Source organism: Saimiri boliviensis, chromosome X (assembly GCF_048565385.1).
Source record: "Saimiri boliviensis isolate mSaiBol1 chromosome X, mSaiBol1.pri, whole genome shotgun sequence".
Taxonomy (NCBI): domain Eukaryota; kingdom Metazoa; phylum Chordata; class Mammalia; order Primates; family Cebidae; genus Saimiri; species Saimiri boliviensis.
The window spans coordinates 24,793,524-24,810,252 of NC_133470.1; the positions used below are offsets into that span (position 1 = coordinate 24,793,524).

Here is a 16,729-nt window from a genome sequence, read left to right on the forward strand (position 1 = left end):
GAACTGCTCTGATAACAACAGCTCCTTCCATGTAATTGTTTACTTTGGCAGTGAACATTATGGACCTGCTCATCTGCTCTGGGTAATTCCACCATACTCAAGAGTTTTTCCAAGTCTGCCTGTGAGTCAAGTCAGACTTAGAACAGACTCTAACCTTGAAAGATAACTCCAAAGTTAGAGAGGAGCTTTAAAAAGTATACTAAGTTAGAAAGAGAGGAAAATGTAATCTGGTGACTTATTTGAGACTAGCACTGAATCCATACACTGTCCAGTGAGCTTAACTGAACGGTAAAAATATCAACGCCTCCCTCTGAAGTGGTGGATAAGAAAGGACCTAGGAAATGGCTGTATATCAACCATGTCCAGAAACTGGATTCCTATAAATCCTGGTGTACTAGAAGAATCTAGTAGATTTCTATGCTGACATAACAAATGCCATACAGTAAGACACTTAGCACATTTATTATATCACCCTTCTGTAGGTGAGACTATGGGTTAGTTCTCCTGCTTTCTTTGTTCAGGTTTACCCAGGCTCAAATCGAGCTGTCAAAGCATGGATTCCTATTGGGACACACTGTGAAGCATCCCATTTCAGCCTTATTCAGGTCATTCTATGAGGAACCCAGTTCTTTGCGGTTGTAAGAAGAGTAAGGAGTACGTTTCCTTTCTGGCTATCAGTTGGAGCTGCTATATTTTCTCCAGACCTGTCTCCAGTCTTTATATGGCAGCCCTTACTTTTGAGCCAGACACGGCACACTGAACCTGTCTCATGCTTGGAATTTCTCTAACTTCTCTCTCTGCTGCATATCTCTTCTGCCTCCAGATGGAGAAACTTCTCTGCTTGTAAGGGCTCATGTAATTAGATTGGGCCCATGTAAGCAATTCAGTGTAATCTCCCTATTTTTAGGTTGGTTTCATAATTTTAATTATATTTGCAAAGTGCCTTTGGCCATGTAACATAACATATTCATGGGTTTTAGGAATGAGGATATGGGAATCTTTGTGGAGCAATTATTCAGTCTACCACAGAGGTAGAATATGTCTCCCTGGCAAATATGCCAGCTTTGATAAGAAAAGAAAAAACATAATACACCATAATTCTCCTGATTCTTGTCTATATCTGCCCCAAGGGAAAATCCTGGTTTTCCATTGTGCCTAGGGACACCTATACATATGCTCAGCTGTACATGTGCATCAGGTGATGGGTAGCAGAGACTCACAAGTTATTTTCTTGACAATGCATCAAAAGAAAGAAGAAATCTTTCAGTCTCCTGAGATTATAGAGGTCATTGAAGAGGTCAGTACAGAAAGATGTTATTGAGTGCAGTGGAGTGAACCCTCCTTGCTGAGATTTACAGGATCATTTTGAAAATTAGTGTGGTCCTGGGTTTGAAATTACCTGTCACATATAGACACTAGGAACTTTTGTTGATTAGCAAAGATATTTGATATTCTCAGAAACTCCTCCAAGACTTAAGAGGGCTGTTGTCACAATAAATATAAAATGGTAGCTTTTATTGAGCATTTACTATTGTAATAGGTAATTGGACAGACTGCAAGTGCTCATCCACTTTGTGTCTTGCTTTCCATCCTTGGTTCATATGGAGACTACATTGCCAGTCCACTTGTAGTTAGGAAAGGTCATGTGACTACCCTTGACACTAAAATAAGAACAATAGCATGTTTTTTTCCTTTCAGATTAAAGTGTTTGAGAGCCAGTCTGCCACCTCCATGTTTTCTGTTCCATGCTGAGATATGGAGCCACATTATAGAAGTAGCACGGATCCCTGGGACACCTGACAGAAAAAAAAAAAAAAAAAAAAAAAAAACCCTATTAATTAATGTCAAATTTTATTTGCATAAAAGATAAACTTTTAGTGTGTTAAGCCATTCAGATTTCAGACTTTTCCCCTCACATCTCTTACATACTTTATCTGTATAATACACAGCTACTAATTCCATTGTTATTCTTATTTAAATATTTTAATTACAAAGAAAATAGTGCACAAATTCTTGTTGCCAAAAATTCTAACAATAGGAATAAATCAAAATTTCACTTCCTTACTATGTCCCACCAAAATCCAATCCCTCCTCAAATGTAACCACATATTTTAAATCCTGCATGCAGTATTTTAAAATGTATTCTAGGCTTTTTCTTATATACATGTGCTACAAAAATACACTGTGAGGGTTTTTTGTTTGTTTCTTTTCTTTGCTCCTTTTTCTTTTTAATTTTTGTTTATTATTACTATTATTTTTAGAGATGGTGTCTCTGTTGCCAAGGCGGAGTACAGTGGTGTGATCATAGCTCACTACAGCCTCCTGAGCTCAAGCAATCCTCCTGCCTCAGCCTTCAAGTAGCTAGGAGTACAGGTGGAAGCCACTGTGCTTGGCCACTGTGGGTTTTAAATATACATTGATAACTCTTTACATATTGCTCTACAATATGCACCTAAGGACACATGCCTTAGAATTTTGATATTTCAATAATGCATTTCTCTTTACTTTGAGAAGAAAGGATTTACTCAGAATGACAAGGTTCCAGGAAATGTGCCTTAACAGGAAAACCTCAGTTTGTGAAGGATATCAGGAAAACTGGGCACTAGAACAATATGAAGAATACATGAGAGAGATCACAAGCTAAATAAAGTCCAGAGAACTCAGGGCAGGGGGTACTCGGGGATCTGTACCCAGAGTTCAGCATGGAGTAGCAATGGGACTAGAAGGAGTAAAGGTAAGAAAGCTGGTGGTGTCTTGGACACTTTTATGAATAGGCTTGGCAATCTCTGAATCATCATTACCAGCAAAAATTTGTAGGCTGACCTGGACAGAGGCATACTCTACTAGAATCTTCCCTTCCCACTTTTCAGGCAGAGTATGGCTTGCTCCCCTGCATCACCCAGTGATGATATTAATTGATTCTGGGAGAGCTACATCTCTTCACTTCCATGGTGGTTCAGTGCACCCTTTCCAGTGAAGCAGAGTTGAGAGCTGTCTTGATGCCTGATAAGGAAGAGTATATATCCCCCTTGTGTGTGTGGCCATCCCACCACTGAGGTTGAAGCTGTACAAGTTGATGTGATTGGTGATTAATGGTAGTTAAAACAGGGCAAGTAATACCAATGAGTAGTGCCACAGTGTAGATTCAAGGAGGGGGACATTTGAGGAGGGATTTCTTGAAACTAACTACCTCACTGACTGTAACTACAAGGTTGAGTGTGGATATGTCTTTAAAAAAGGATCCATCCATGAAGTTTTCTTTTCTTGATCAAACACCGCATGTTCTCACTCATAGGCGGGTGTTGAACAATGAGAACACATGGACACAGGGAGGGGAGCACTACACACTGGGGTCCGTTGGGGGAAAATGGGGGAGGGACAGGGGGGTGGGGAGGTGGGAAGAGATAGCATGGGGAGAAATGACAGATACAGGTGAGGGGAAGGAAGGCAGCAAACCACACTGCCATGTGTGTACCTATGCAACAATCTTGCATGTTCTTCACATGTACCCCAAAACCTAAGATGCAATTAAAAAAAAAAAAAGGATCCAGATGTTAACCCCAGCTCAAAATACTTCCCACCATCACTGATTTCTTTGAAGAACAGAGGGCGGATTTTTGTTGCTGTGTCGGATGGCCTTTGTTGCCACCAAACACTTTAGTGGGGTGCTGGTTTTCAAGGCAAGTAGGGTAGATGGAGAACCATTGTACATGCTACAGTTCCTTATTGAATTGACTGCAGGTAACAAGTATAGATGGAATCCAAATCTCTGTCTTCATTACTGTTATAATCCTGACCTGATTTAACTGAAAATTTTTATAAAGGGGGATTCTTCACTAGCCATCTACAAAGTTATCACATGTTCTGTCATAAAATTTACATCACTTCTCACTGTGAGGTGGAAGCATTGGACTGGGTGTCATTATCCTGGTCCTTTTCCACAGAGGGAGGAGTCCCAGACTCTGAAAGGAATAAAAATGAAGACCTCAATGAAGCTTTGAGTCACCCACTCCATAACAGACTGCCCAGCACAGAGACCACTCCTGCTGTTAACATTTCTAAGCCAATGCCTTGATGTTAGGTCCAGAAGCCTCCTCACTTCACCCTCTGTAGTCCAGGGATATGGGACTGCAGGATGAAGTGGCTGGGGATGAAGGCTTTGTTTTAAAGCTGAGTGACTCAGATCAGGAGAAGGAGTCCCAGCTCCGCTTCCAGAATCAATGAAAGACCCCTATGCAAGTTCTATCAGAATTCCCCACTCCCACAAAACATGGGCCACCCACTCACTTCTAAGAGCTGCACCGCTGCTCTCAGCATTAGGTCCCATATGAGGGTGGCTAGAATTGGCTTCCCAACTCTGACTCTAACTTCTCAGATGAATGAAGGCCTTATGCTTTGAGAAGGGTCACCTCAAATAAGCAGAAAAGAGAGTTCCACAGATTTCCAGGCCCTGTCAGGAGTTAAGTTAAAGATCTTAAGTGAGATCTGAGGACACTCTTAATACAAGAAGAGAGAAGGGTCAACAGAATCTCAGCCCTGTGTAAGCCCCAGGATGCCCTGGACAGGGATCCTCTGATGTAGTGCCCTTTGAATTCCCAGAATTCCGGGAGGTGACAGCATTGAACCACGCTTTGGCATCAAACCAGTAGGAAGCACAGTTCCATACCTTCCAACAGTGATGGCGAAGACCCTAATATTTGAGGCAACCATCCACGCCAGATCAGAAGGGCCCCACAGCATCCAGGCTCCTGCTGTCAGGCCTGAGAAGCCCATGAAGAGAGTGGCCAGATGTAACATTCTGAGTTCCACCTCTGGAGTTTTACGGAAGTTAAAAAATTGGTGCCAGAGGGAGGTGTTAAATCAGCAGAGGGAGGAGTCCCAGGCCCTGCCAGGAGGTGAGATAAAGACCCTTTGTGAGGTTTAAGGGTAAGACCCATGCCCTTGCTGTTAGTGGTAGCAGACCTTGGGCAAAAAAACCTCTTATATGGCACCCTCTGAATTACTCCTTTGGAAATTGAAGAAGAAGACAACATTGGATCAAGGTTATGGCCTCAGGCCAGCAGATGGAAGAGTCTCAGTCCCCAAAAGAAGTAAAGGTGAAGAAACTGAGTGAGATCAGAGGGAACCACCCACCAGAAAAGAGAGGGGTTCATAACAAAGCCTGCCCCTGCTCTCAGCCCAGGGAGGCCCCAGGTGGGAGTGGCTATTGTGACATATTCTGAATTCCATTACTGCTTTCTCAAAGAAGTGTAGAGGTTTAGGTTTTCATAGGAGATATTTCCAAGCCTTGCCAAAAGGGAATATAAGGATCTTGAGTGACATTTGAGGGAGACTTCCACTCCAAAAGACTGGGACCCCATGGATTCATGACAGGTGCAGGACAGGGCCTGATGAAGCACCCTTTGAATTCTGGTGAGAATTCAGGGAAGGGAGGGCATTGGACCTAAGTCTCAACCTCTTGTCAGCAGAGGAGGAGTCCCAAGGCCTCAAAAGAGGAAAAAGAATCCTGAGTTCTAAGGGAACCATCCACTCCAGATCAAAAGGGGACAGCACAGGGTCCCACCTATGCTGTCAACCCTGAGAGACTGGGTAGATATGTTAGGCTGGGGTCTCTCTCACTTTCTCCTTTTGGAACTCCAGATGTGAAGGCCTTGCTCTGAGGGGATAGGTCTCAGGCCATCACAGGGTAAAGTCCCAGGCCCTACCAGAAGCCAAGGTGAAAACCCTGAGTGAAGAATGAGAACACCAAGGACCCAGAATATAGGAGGTCCTTCAGAGCTTTTCTATTGTAGTCATCCTGGATGTCCTCAGGCGGGTGTGGTCAGATGAATTTCTCTTTCACTTTCTCCACCAGGGTAGCAGGGAAGTGAGGGGACTGAAATGAGGGGTCAGTAAAGGGATCCCAGAATTTGCCAGAAATCAAGAGGACAGTTCTGAATGTGAACTAAGAAGAGTCCCTACCCAAGAACAAAGGGGCCTCCATAAAGCCTGGACCTGCCAGGCCTTGCTGTCACCACCCAGTAAACCCCAGGCAGATCTGGCAGGTAGCAACCTAAAACACACCCTAGTTATTTCACAGAGTACTCGGGGCAGGCAAATCAAAGAATAGGGGCCTGTTTTTCCTTGAGTAATGCACCAAGAAAACTTGCAGAGGTGGCCATCAATAAAGCTAAAGTTGTATCTCTGCCGAATGGTCATGCGCCAGTTCATCTTCTCACCTCCAGGTCACAGGATCACCTGCTCTTTTGGCTGCTGAACCTGAAGACAATCATCATGCCTCGAGGTCAAAAGAGTAAACTCCATGCCAGGGAAAAACGCCGTCAGGCCCGCGGAGGTCTGGAAGATCTGTTGAGTGCTCTGGCCATTTTAGAAGAGGAGGAAGAACATCCCCCGCCCCCCACTTCTGTTTGTTCAAAGGATGTTGCCCAGCATTCACTTGATGGGACATCCAACAATCCCGATGGACTTTCGGGAGCCCTATCCACCAGTACATCTGCTACAGCTGTTTCACACACAAGACATACCAAAGGTTTCAACGATCAAATGGAAGAAAGACCAAGTTGCACACAAGATCCAGCAGCCACTGATAACTTTCCCAGAGGCCTTCTAGGTGAGAAAGTAGTTATGTTGGTGCATTACTTGCTGTTCAAGTACCAAATGAAAGAGCCCATTACAAAGGCAGATATGCTTCTACAAAGGCAGAAATGTAACCCAAATGTCCAAGAGCCAATTCCCTATAATTCTGAGCAGAGCTTCTGAGCACCTGGAGCTGATCTTTGGTCTTGACCTGAAGGAAGTGGAGCCTAATAAGCACATCTACGTTCTTGTCAACAAACTAGATCCGGGCTGTGATGTAGGGCTCAGTGATGAGCCAAGCGTGCCCAAGACTGGCCTGCTGATGATTGTCCTGGGTATTATCTTCACAAAGGGTAATTGTGCCACTGAGGAGCAAGTCTGGAAAGTGCTTAATATGATGCGATTACATGATGGAATTGAGCACATCATTTTTGGGGAGCCCAGGAAGCTCCTAACCAAAGATTTGGTGAAAGAAAATTACCTGGAGTACCAGCAAGTGCCCAATAGTGATCCTCCATGCTATCAATTCCTATGGGGCCCAAGAGCCCATGCTGAAACCAGCAAGATGAAAGTTCTTGAGTTTTTGGCCAAGGTAAATAATGCAGTTCCCAGTGACTTCTCACCCTGGTATACAGAGGCTTTGCAAGATGAAGAAGAGAGAGCCAGAGCCAGAGTTGTAGCCAAGGCTCGCATTACTGCCATGGCCCATGCACGTTCCAAGGTTAAGTCCAGCAACCCCTCCCAACTGCAGTAAAGTCTGAGGCAGATTCTTTACTTGGTGTTTGAAAAGAAATCCACATTCTGAGCTGTGGGTGGTCAGGGTGGGGCTGGAGACAGCACAGTGAATAATATGTTTGCGCTCATGTTCTATGTGGTGACTTGGAATATTTTTAAGATGTTGTTCCTTTAATAGATGGCTAAAGTATCATCAGTATCTAAGTTTATGAATGACATTGCTAAATTTTTCTGTATGCGAGATTAAGAGTAAGCAATTTATTGTTTTATAAGTCTAATTGGGAAACTCTTCATTTATTTAGGGATTGAAACACAATAGCATGGTAGTAAATCAGGCATTTTCTAATTCAATGTGAAATAATTTAGGAGTGTAATAAATGGGATCAAAAAATAGAGAAAAGAGTAAAGGATGGCTAATTATTGCATTCCCTATTGACTTTTATTCTGTTACTATGTAAAATTAAAATATATATGCCAGGATAGGCTTACATTATTCAAGAATATATAATTAATTACATTGTAATACATTAGACCTTTTGCACATTGGCTCATTTATTCCTCAAACATTAATTAAGCATCTGCTCTTTGGAAGGCCTTGTGCTAGGATGTCAGGATAAGGAAGACCTACCTGTGCCGATTGGGTTTTAGAATCTAGGAGTAGATATTTTATAAGGAATATGGTGAGATAACCACTAAGACCTAAAGGACAAGTTAAAGAAAGTGAGAATGTAGGGTGAGGGTTATCTAGATGAGAACATCAAATATAAATGCCTTAAGACAAGTGGGATTGGAGGCTTGGAAAATTGAAAGTCTTTCAGTATAAATCAGTTTTGTGTGTGTGTGTGTGTGTGTGTGTGTTTCCCACTCTTGTCACCCAGGCTGGAGTGCAGTGGTGGGATCACAACTCACTGCAGCCTCAACTTTCTGGGCTCAGGTGATTCTCCTCCCTCAGCCTCCTGAGTAGCTGAGACTACAGGTGCATGCTACCATGCCTGGTTAATTTTTATATTTTTAGTAGAGATAGGGTTTCGCCGGGTTGCCTAGGCTGTTCTTCAACTCCTGGACTCAAGCAACTGCCTGCCTCAGCCTTCCAAAGGGCTGGGATTACAGGTGTGAGCCACTGTGCTTGGTTGGTCAGATTAGGTTCTGAGAGTGGTGAGCACTGGCTATTCTCTCTGAAGACATGTCCAGGGTTGAAAGACTAAGGTCTGGAATGGACAAGCAGTTATAGCACTTGCTTGGGCTCATGGATAAACCAGAAGGAAATCTTCACCTGTGACAGGAATGAAAGGTTTCCTGTACTGCCCTAACTCCAATGCAGTTGAACACAGACCACAAACCATGTGTTCTGTGCACAGCATCTCTAGCAAGTTTCTGAGAAATAAGAGTAGTACTGTTTTAACATGGGATGCTCAGAAGCCACTTTACTGACACTCTTTGCTCTGGCCTGGGAAAGACAGAGCCTGTATTATTTTATTTTGTGTTGCCGTAATAGAATGCCAGAGACTGGGTTACTTTTAAGGAAAATAATTTTTTTCACAGTAGTGGAAGCTGGAAAGTCCAAGATTGAGGTGTTTGGTGGCACCTAGGGAGGGATGTCTTGCTGGGCCATCCCATGGCAGAAAGTGAGGCAGTGAGAAAGAGAAAGCAAAAGAAAAAGGGATCAAATATACCTTTTTGAAACAAACCCACTCTTGTGATAAAGTTATTAATCCATTTATAAGGGAAGAGTTCTCATGGCCTAATTACTTCTCATCAGGCCCTACCTCACAATACTGTTGGATTGGGGATTAAGTGTCTACCACTTGTCTTTTTGGGAGACACATTCATATCATGGCAGAGTCCATTCTATTAATAGGGTATTTATACTAGGTTATCTTGAGTGTAATTTGGCAAAGTCAAAGCAAGGGATAGGTGTTTTGATGGGAATGAATGAGGAAGTCCTTGACACATTTTCTAGGAGCATCTAGCTGAGCTGCATCTAGCTGGGGAAGATTCTTCCAACACATAATATAAAAAATGTATATCCTCAAAAAGATTCTTATCAAGTAAGTAACTTTCTCTTGCTAAGAAGCATTTTGATTGATTTGGTTTTCCATGTCCTAGAGGGTTGCATATTCTCTTAACATCTCCAGGATGAAAAGTAAATTAAAAATTTCCAAGAGGGAACGTTGGGAGTGTTTGCAATCTAAAATATAATAGTAAAATCTCTTAGTTATCAAAAACCCAGTACACACTAACACCGTGTCAGCTGCCCTACACAAATATCTAACATTCTAAAAGTCAGACTTCACAAGGTATACTTGAGCCAAAGAACAAAATGACTGCATCAAGCCCACTTCACAAAGAACTTGAGGCTCACAGAACTTTGCAGTTTTGGAGTTCACACGTAAGTGACAGGGCTGAGATGAGAACTCCTGCTCTGAATTCCTCTACAGTCCACACTGTTCCACTCGTCTCAGCCTGAAGCTGATCTTGGGTCTATTAATTCATTTATCTTCTCACTACTCCACAATGTCTCTCAGACAAAGAAAAGAAAGACCCTGTGGTCAAAACACTAAAAGCAGGCCCTAAAAAGGAAGGTGAGAATGAGAATGAGACACAATCTTTGACTGTCTGTGGGATTCATTGGCCTGGTGTCCTCCCACCTTTAGCCCCAATTTCTTCTGGAGCTGAGTCTACCCTGGTCCCTTCACATGAGTTCGGTCTAGCATTTTCCTACATTATCCTGCCCTTCCCCTGAGTCTTCCCCAGTGTGTCCTCCTGCCGGAACTGGAACTGACCTGCTGGCCAGCTCCACTGTGTCCTTCTCTGGAGCCTGCACTTGCTCCCAGAGGAACAGACAGCCCAGACTTGCCTACCTTTTCTTGGACATAGAAGCTTCCAACTGCCTAAAAGTCCCAACCCTCACCTTGGATTCCCGTAGCAGCAACAGCCTCTTCTGTGTAATTGTTCACTTCAAATAGTAAAGCTTAGGTACCACTTCGTCTCTAGGGGCCTCCACCACACTCAAAGTGTTTTCAAATCTGCTGGTGAGGAGAGTCTGTTTTGGTACAGAGTTGGCTGATATTTTATCCTGAAGCAGAGATAGAATCCTAAAGTAAAGAAGAGGTTTTAGAAAACAGGTGAGATTGGAGAGAGGTTTTAATCAGGTGACTTTTTGAATGTTGCTACTCAATCTATACACTGATGAATGAGCCCAACTAAGGGCCAAAATTTAAAGCTTCCCTCCTAGGTGTTAAATGAGGAAAGACAAAGGAAATCACCGTGTAGCAACCATCTGAAGAGGGTGAATTCTTATCAATTCTGTAGTCTTTCCAGAAAGTTGTAGTACTTTTCTATGGTAGCTGTAACAAATTACCACAAATTTAGTGGTTTACAACAGCACGCATTTGTTATCTTTGCAGGGTTTATTGTCTACATTTCTGTATGTGTGAAGGATGGAGCTGTTCTGCTAGATTCTGTACTTAGATTTTCACAAGGCTCAAATCAAGCTTTCAGCTGGAAGTCTTCTTATACGGCTCTGAGAAGATTCTTCTTCTGAACTCATTCAGGTTGTTGACAAAATCCAGTTCTTTGTGGTAATAAGACTGAAGTCCTGTTTCCTAGCTGTCAGCTGGAGCTGGCAGGCCTCTCTCTAGTCCTTGAATGTAGGCTCATATATTTTGAGTCAACAGTTGTAGGCTGAATTCTTCTCACACTATAATCTCTCTAACTTCCTCCTCTGCTGCATCTCTCTTATGCTTCCAGCTAGAGAAAGTTCTCTGCTTATAAATTCTCAGGTCATGATACTGGACTTACCTGAATAATCTGATATAATATTTTTATTTTAAGTTTAGTTACATAACCTTCAATGCTCTGCAAAGTGCCTTTGGTCGTATAACAAAGTGTATTCATTTTTCAGGGATAAGGGTATAAGCATCTTTGTGAAGCAATTATTCAGCCTACTATTGATGTAGAAAATGTGTCTTTGGCAGACATACCAGCTTTGATAAGAAAAGAATAAATTCACCATAATTCTCCTGACTCTTGTTTTTATTTGCCCCAGGGGAAAATCCTACTTTTCAGTGTGTGTAAAGACACAATGTACAAATGTTTAATCAGGTGGTAGCAGAGACTCCCAAGTTATGATTTAGACCATGCACTAAAAGGAAGAATACCAGCATCCATATTTTCAGAGTATTGCAAAAGTCAGTAGAGAAAGGTACTATTTTGTGATGAGAGACAAAGGATCATCCTTGCTGAGATTTTCATGGCTCTTTAGAAAATTTGTGTAATCCTACATTTGAAAACAACTGTCACACAGTACACACTAGAAAAATTTCCCAAATTGCAAGGCAATTTTGGCCTTCTCAGAAACTTCTCCAGGCATAGAAATTGTTGTCAAAATAAAGTTTTATATTAGCTTTTTATTGAGCACCTAATAGGTAATAGATTGTGGGAGAGACTGCAAGTTTCCATCCACTTGCTTTGCTGCCCTTCCCGGGCATATGGGGAGACTATATCCCAGAGTCCATTTGTTGTTAAAAAGGGCCACTGAAATATGAACAGAAGCCATACTTGTCATTTTCAGGCCAAAGCATTTGAGAATCAGTATGTTAGTTCTATGCATTCTAGTTTATTCAGCAGCAAACATGGAGTTGTCATGATGAGATGTGGCACCACATGATAGAAGCAGCTTGGATCCCTGGGTCCCCTGACAGCAAAGACCCCCATTAACTCACATCGAATTTTATGTGTGTGAAAAATAAACTTTTGTTGTGCTAAGACTTTAGGATTTCAGGCTTCTTCCATTACTTCCACTAGCAGTGACTATATGAATATTGCACAGCTATCATTTCTGTCCTCAGTTGTACTCAAATATATTAATTAAATATTCTTGATGCTTAAGAAAATCCTGACACTATGGATAAATCACAATTCTGGTCCAGTGTTTGGTTTCTCCAAAATTTATTCCCTGCCAGAAGTAACCACCATTAAAAACCTCGTATTTTTATTTTTATGTATATTCTAGGCATTTTTTGTTATATACATGTGGTAAGAAAATATATTGTGAGCTTTTAACATATATATATACTGATGTACATTTTGTTGTACCTGTTGCATTTGTCACTAAATAAAATGGATGCTGGAACTTTCCACGAGAGCACATATACATTCACCTCACTGTTTACTACCAAGAATTTCAAAGGACATATGTGTCATAACTAATTTAATAATTCTTCTACTAATGGATGCATAAGATGTTTTCCATTTATTGCTATGACTAAGAAGACTGAAATAAACATTACTGAACATGAATTCTTAGGCAAATGTAGATGTTTTATTACAGGAAAGAAGTAGAAAAGTACAAATTCAGTTAAAGTGGAAAGAATGCGATGATTCTCAATTTTTTTAATATTACTAAACTTTCATTCCAAAAATGTTGTATATTATCATGGGTGTTTTATTTGATCAATTTTAAATTTGCAGAAAATGTTTAGTCAAGTTGTATTGTTTCACTGCTATTTCAATTTTAATTTCCATTTTCTAAGTAGGTTGAACAGAAAAGGAACTTAATCCCTCATCCATACAAAGTGAGAAATCTGTAGTGATGTCTTGAGTGCTAAGATTTCTCTGGGCATGTACTTTATAATTCTGATATGTCAAGAAAATATTTGTCTTCACTTTAAGAAGAAAGAACTTGGTCAAAATGACCAGGGTCCAGAAAAGGTGCCATGACAGAAAAACCTCAGTTAGTGAAGAGCATCAAAAAACAAACAAACAAAAAAAAACGGGACTACAACAATTTCCAGAACCCATGAGGGAGATCACAAGCTAAACCAAGTCCAGAGAATTCAGGGTAGGGAGTGGTCAGGGATCTGTTTCCAGAGTTCAGCATTGGATAGCAATGGGACCAGAAGGAGTGAAGGTGAGGAAACTGGTGGTGTCTTGGACAACTTTTATGAATAGGCTTGGCAATCTCTGAATCATTACCAGCATGAAATTGTAGGGTGGTCTAAGTAGACAGATCTATTGGATGCAAGGCCCAGAGGCAGGCTCTGTTAGACTTTCCCCTTCCCACTTCGCAGGCAGGGTACGGCTCACTCCCCTGCATCACCCAGTGATGATATTAATTGATTCTGGGAGAGTTACATCTCTTCACTGCTCTGGTGGTTCAGTGCACCCTTCCCAGTGTAACAGGGTTGAGAGCTGTCTTGATGCCTGATAAGAAAGATTGTATCCTATAATGGAAGATTGTAATGAAAGATTGTATCCTGTAATGCAGGCGTCCCCAAACTACGGCCCCGCGGGCCGCGTGCGGCCCCCTGAGGCCATTTATCCGGCCCCCGCCGCACTTCAGGAAGGGGCACCTCTTTCATTGGTGGTCAGTGAGAGGAGCACAGTATGTGGCGGCCCTCCAACGGTCTGAGGGACAGTGAGCTGGCCCCCTGTGTAAAAAGTTTGGGGACGCCTGCTGTAATGGAAGATACAATCTTTCTTATCAGGCAACAAGACAGCTCTCAACCCTGCTACAAGTGGGTGGGAAGCTGTACAAGTAGGTGGGATTGGTGATTAGACAGTTAAAACAGGACAAATAGTATCAATGAGTAGTGGCACAAAGTGTGTCACTGCAAGGAGGAAGAAACCAAAGGGGGAGTTCTCTAAGACTAACTACCTCATTGACTCTGTAAGTAAAGGGTTGAATATGGACATGTCTTGAAAAAGGATCCATATGTTATCCCTAGCGCAGATTGCCTCTCACTTTTCCTGCCTTCTTATTATACCAGAAGGAATATGTCCTTTGCCTGTGTTTGGTGTCCTTTTCCCGCCAGATACCAAGTGGTGTAGGGGGCTGGTCTGCTATGCAAACATTTTCAGGGTGGATGGAGAAGCAGTGTAAATGGTGTTAAATTGACTGGAGATGACAAGTATATGGCGAGACACAAAGATATTTCTTTATTCTGGTAATTACCCAAACCGGAATAAGTTGAAAACAACAACAACAGCAAAAAGTTTCTGTCCTAGCCACTCTCAAAATGTCATCACCTGGGCTGGGCATGGTGGCTCATGTCTGTAATCCCAGCACCTTGGGAGGCTGAGGCAGGCGGATCACCTGAGGTCAGGAGGTAGAGACTGGCCTGGCCAACATGGTGAAACCCCATCTCTACAAAAATACAAAAATTAACCAGACGTGGTGGTGCGCTCTTGTAATCCCAGCTACTGGGGAGGCTGAGGTGGGACAATTGCTTGAACCATGGAGGGGGAGGTTGTAGTGAGCCAAGATCACGCCACTGCACCCCACCCTGGGTGACAGAGCAAGACTCTGTCTCAAAACAAAAAAGAAAAGAAAAAAGAAAAGAGTCCCTGATCAGTAGTAAATGTAATAAAATCTAAAACTGTGACATGAAAACTGTGGACCACTGTGTCAGACACAGGCCAGCAGAAGGAGGAATCCCAGCACTAACATAAGTAAAGGCGAGGAGTCTGTGATTTCTGAGGACACCGCCCACTGAAAAGAGACTGGCAGCACAGTGGCTGGCTTTTGCTGTCAGTTCTGGGAGGCTCTGGCATGGCTGTGAGGCTCAGGAACTCCTTCACTTCGCTTTCTGGAAACGAGAGTCATATGAGTAGGACACTGGTTTAAGCCTGGTTAACTCCGGTAACCAGAAGGCGACCTGGCCAAGAGTCACTAAAAAGCCCCCTCAGTGGCTCAAGCCTGTAATCCCAGCACTTTGGGAGGCCGAGGCGGGTGGATCACGAGGTCAAGAGATCGAGACCATCCCGGTCAACATGGTGAAACCCCGTCTCTACTAAAAATACAAAAAATTAGCTGGGCATGGTGGCGCGTGCCTGTAATCCCAGCTACTCGGGAGGCTGAGGCAGGAGAATTGCCCGAACCCAGGAGGCGGAGGTTGCGGTGAGCCGAGATCGCGCCATTGCACTCCAGCCTGGGTAACAAGAGCGAAACTCCATCTCAAAAAAAAAAATACAAGAAGTTAACTGGGCATGGTGGTGCGTGCCTGTGATCCCAGCTACTCCGGAGGCTGAGACAGGAGAATTGCTTGAAGCCAGGAGGTGGAGGTTGCGGTGAGCCGAGATCGTGCCATTGCACTCCAGCCTGGGTAACAAGAGCGAAACTCCGTCTCAAAAACAAAACAAAACAAAACAAACAAACAAAAAAAACCCTATGTGTGTTCAATCGTGCAACCCAGAACGCTATCAACCCCACAGCGCCTCGCCCCAGTCCCAGCCCCAGCCCCGGAAATCTCCAAAGTTTCCCGGAAGTATTTGCAATCCAATATCCGGTCGTGGGGTTGCAGGACGTGAAAGCGTCTGAGAGCGCCCGTGTCCAGTCACCTGAAGGAAGAGTTCCAGCACCTGCTTGGAATTAAGTAAGGACCCTGAGTTAGGTGTGAGGGACCACCCACTCTAGACTAAAGGGGGTCGGAGAGAATTCCGCCGCTACGTTCATCTCTTATAGAACCCACCCCAGGGACTTTTAAATAGTCCCTGAGGAGACTGAGCTAGTGACGATTTTGGATTGAGAAGACAGCAGGTGAGGGTTTTCGACTGAGGAGACAGCGGGGGAGGGTGTTGGACTGACGAGACAGCGGGTGTTGAACTAGAGTATGGGCTTCAGACCAGCAGAGGGAGAGTTCCCAGGCCCTAGTAGGAGTAAAAGCAAAGACCCTGAAAGAATAGGAGTAAAGGGAGCGCCTCTCCCCGACCCCGTTTTTGGAAGAGAGGGGTCTCGCAAAGTCTTGCCCTTGCCATCAGCGTTAGGAGACCTCCACATGCGGGCGGAAGGATCTGAGGCACACGGACTCTCACCCTGGTGTTCCAGGGAAGTCTGGAGCGAGGGCGGGTAGCATCATTCACATTAGTCCAGGGAGGAGCTTTGAGCCCTGCCTGGTATTAAGGTAAAGTCCCAGGGTTAGGTATGAGGGGACCACCCACTCCAGACTAGGGGAGCTCCGAGAGAGTTGTTCCTCAACTTTCAGCTCTGATAGAACAGACAGGAATCGTGGGATATAGTGACCTCTGAGAACCTTCTAAATGCCCCCAGAGGATACTGAGCAAGTGAGGGTATTGAACCAGGGTATGGGCTTCAGACCAACAGAGGGAGAAGTCCCAAGTTGTAACAGGAGTAAAGGCAAAGACCCTGAATGATGTATGAGCTCCCCACCCCCTCACCCGTCTGCCCTTTTTCAGAGAAGAGGGGCCTCACAAAGTCCCACCCTTGCCGTCAGCCTTGGGGAGGCCTCAGATGGGGATGGAAGGACCTGAGGCACACCGACTTTCGCCTCTGGTGTTTGAGGGAAGTGTTGGGGTGAGGGCGGGTAGCAATACTCACCTCAGTCGAGGGAGGAGCTTTGAGGCCTACTTGGAATTAAGGTAAAGACCAAGGCTTAGGTGTGAGGGCACCACCCACCCC

General features: G+C 43.7%; 1 protein-coding gene across 1 annotated transcript; it reads left to right on the forward strand.

Annotated features, from left to right (window-relative positions):
- Positions 1-6,273: 6,273 nt before the first annotated feature.
- Positions 6,274-7,330, forward strand: MAGEB10 (MAGE family member B10). Its single transcript, XM_003924077.4, is given in 2 exon segments — positions 6,274-6,690; positions 6,692-7,330. Coding segments are annotated over 2 exon segments (1,056 nt in total).
- Positions 7,331-16,729: the final 9,399 nt, after the last annotated feature.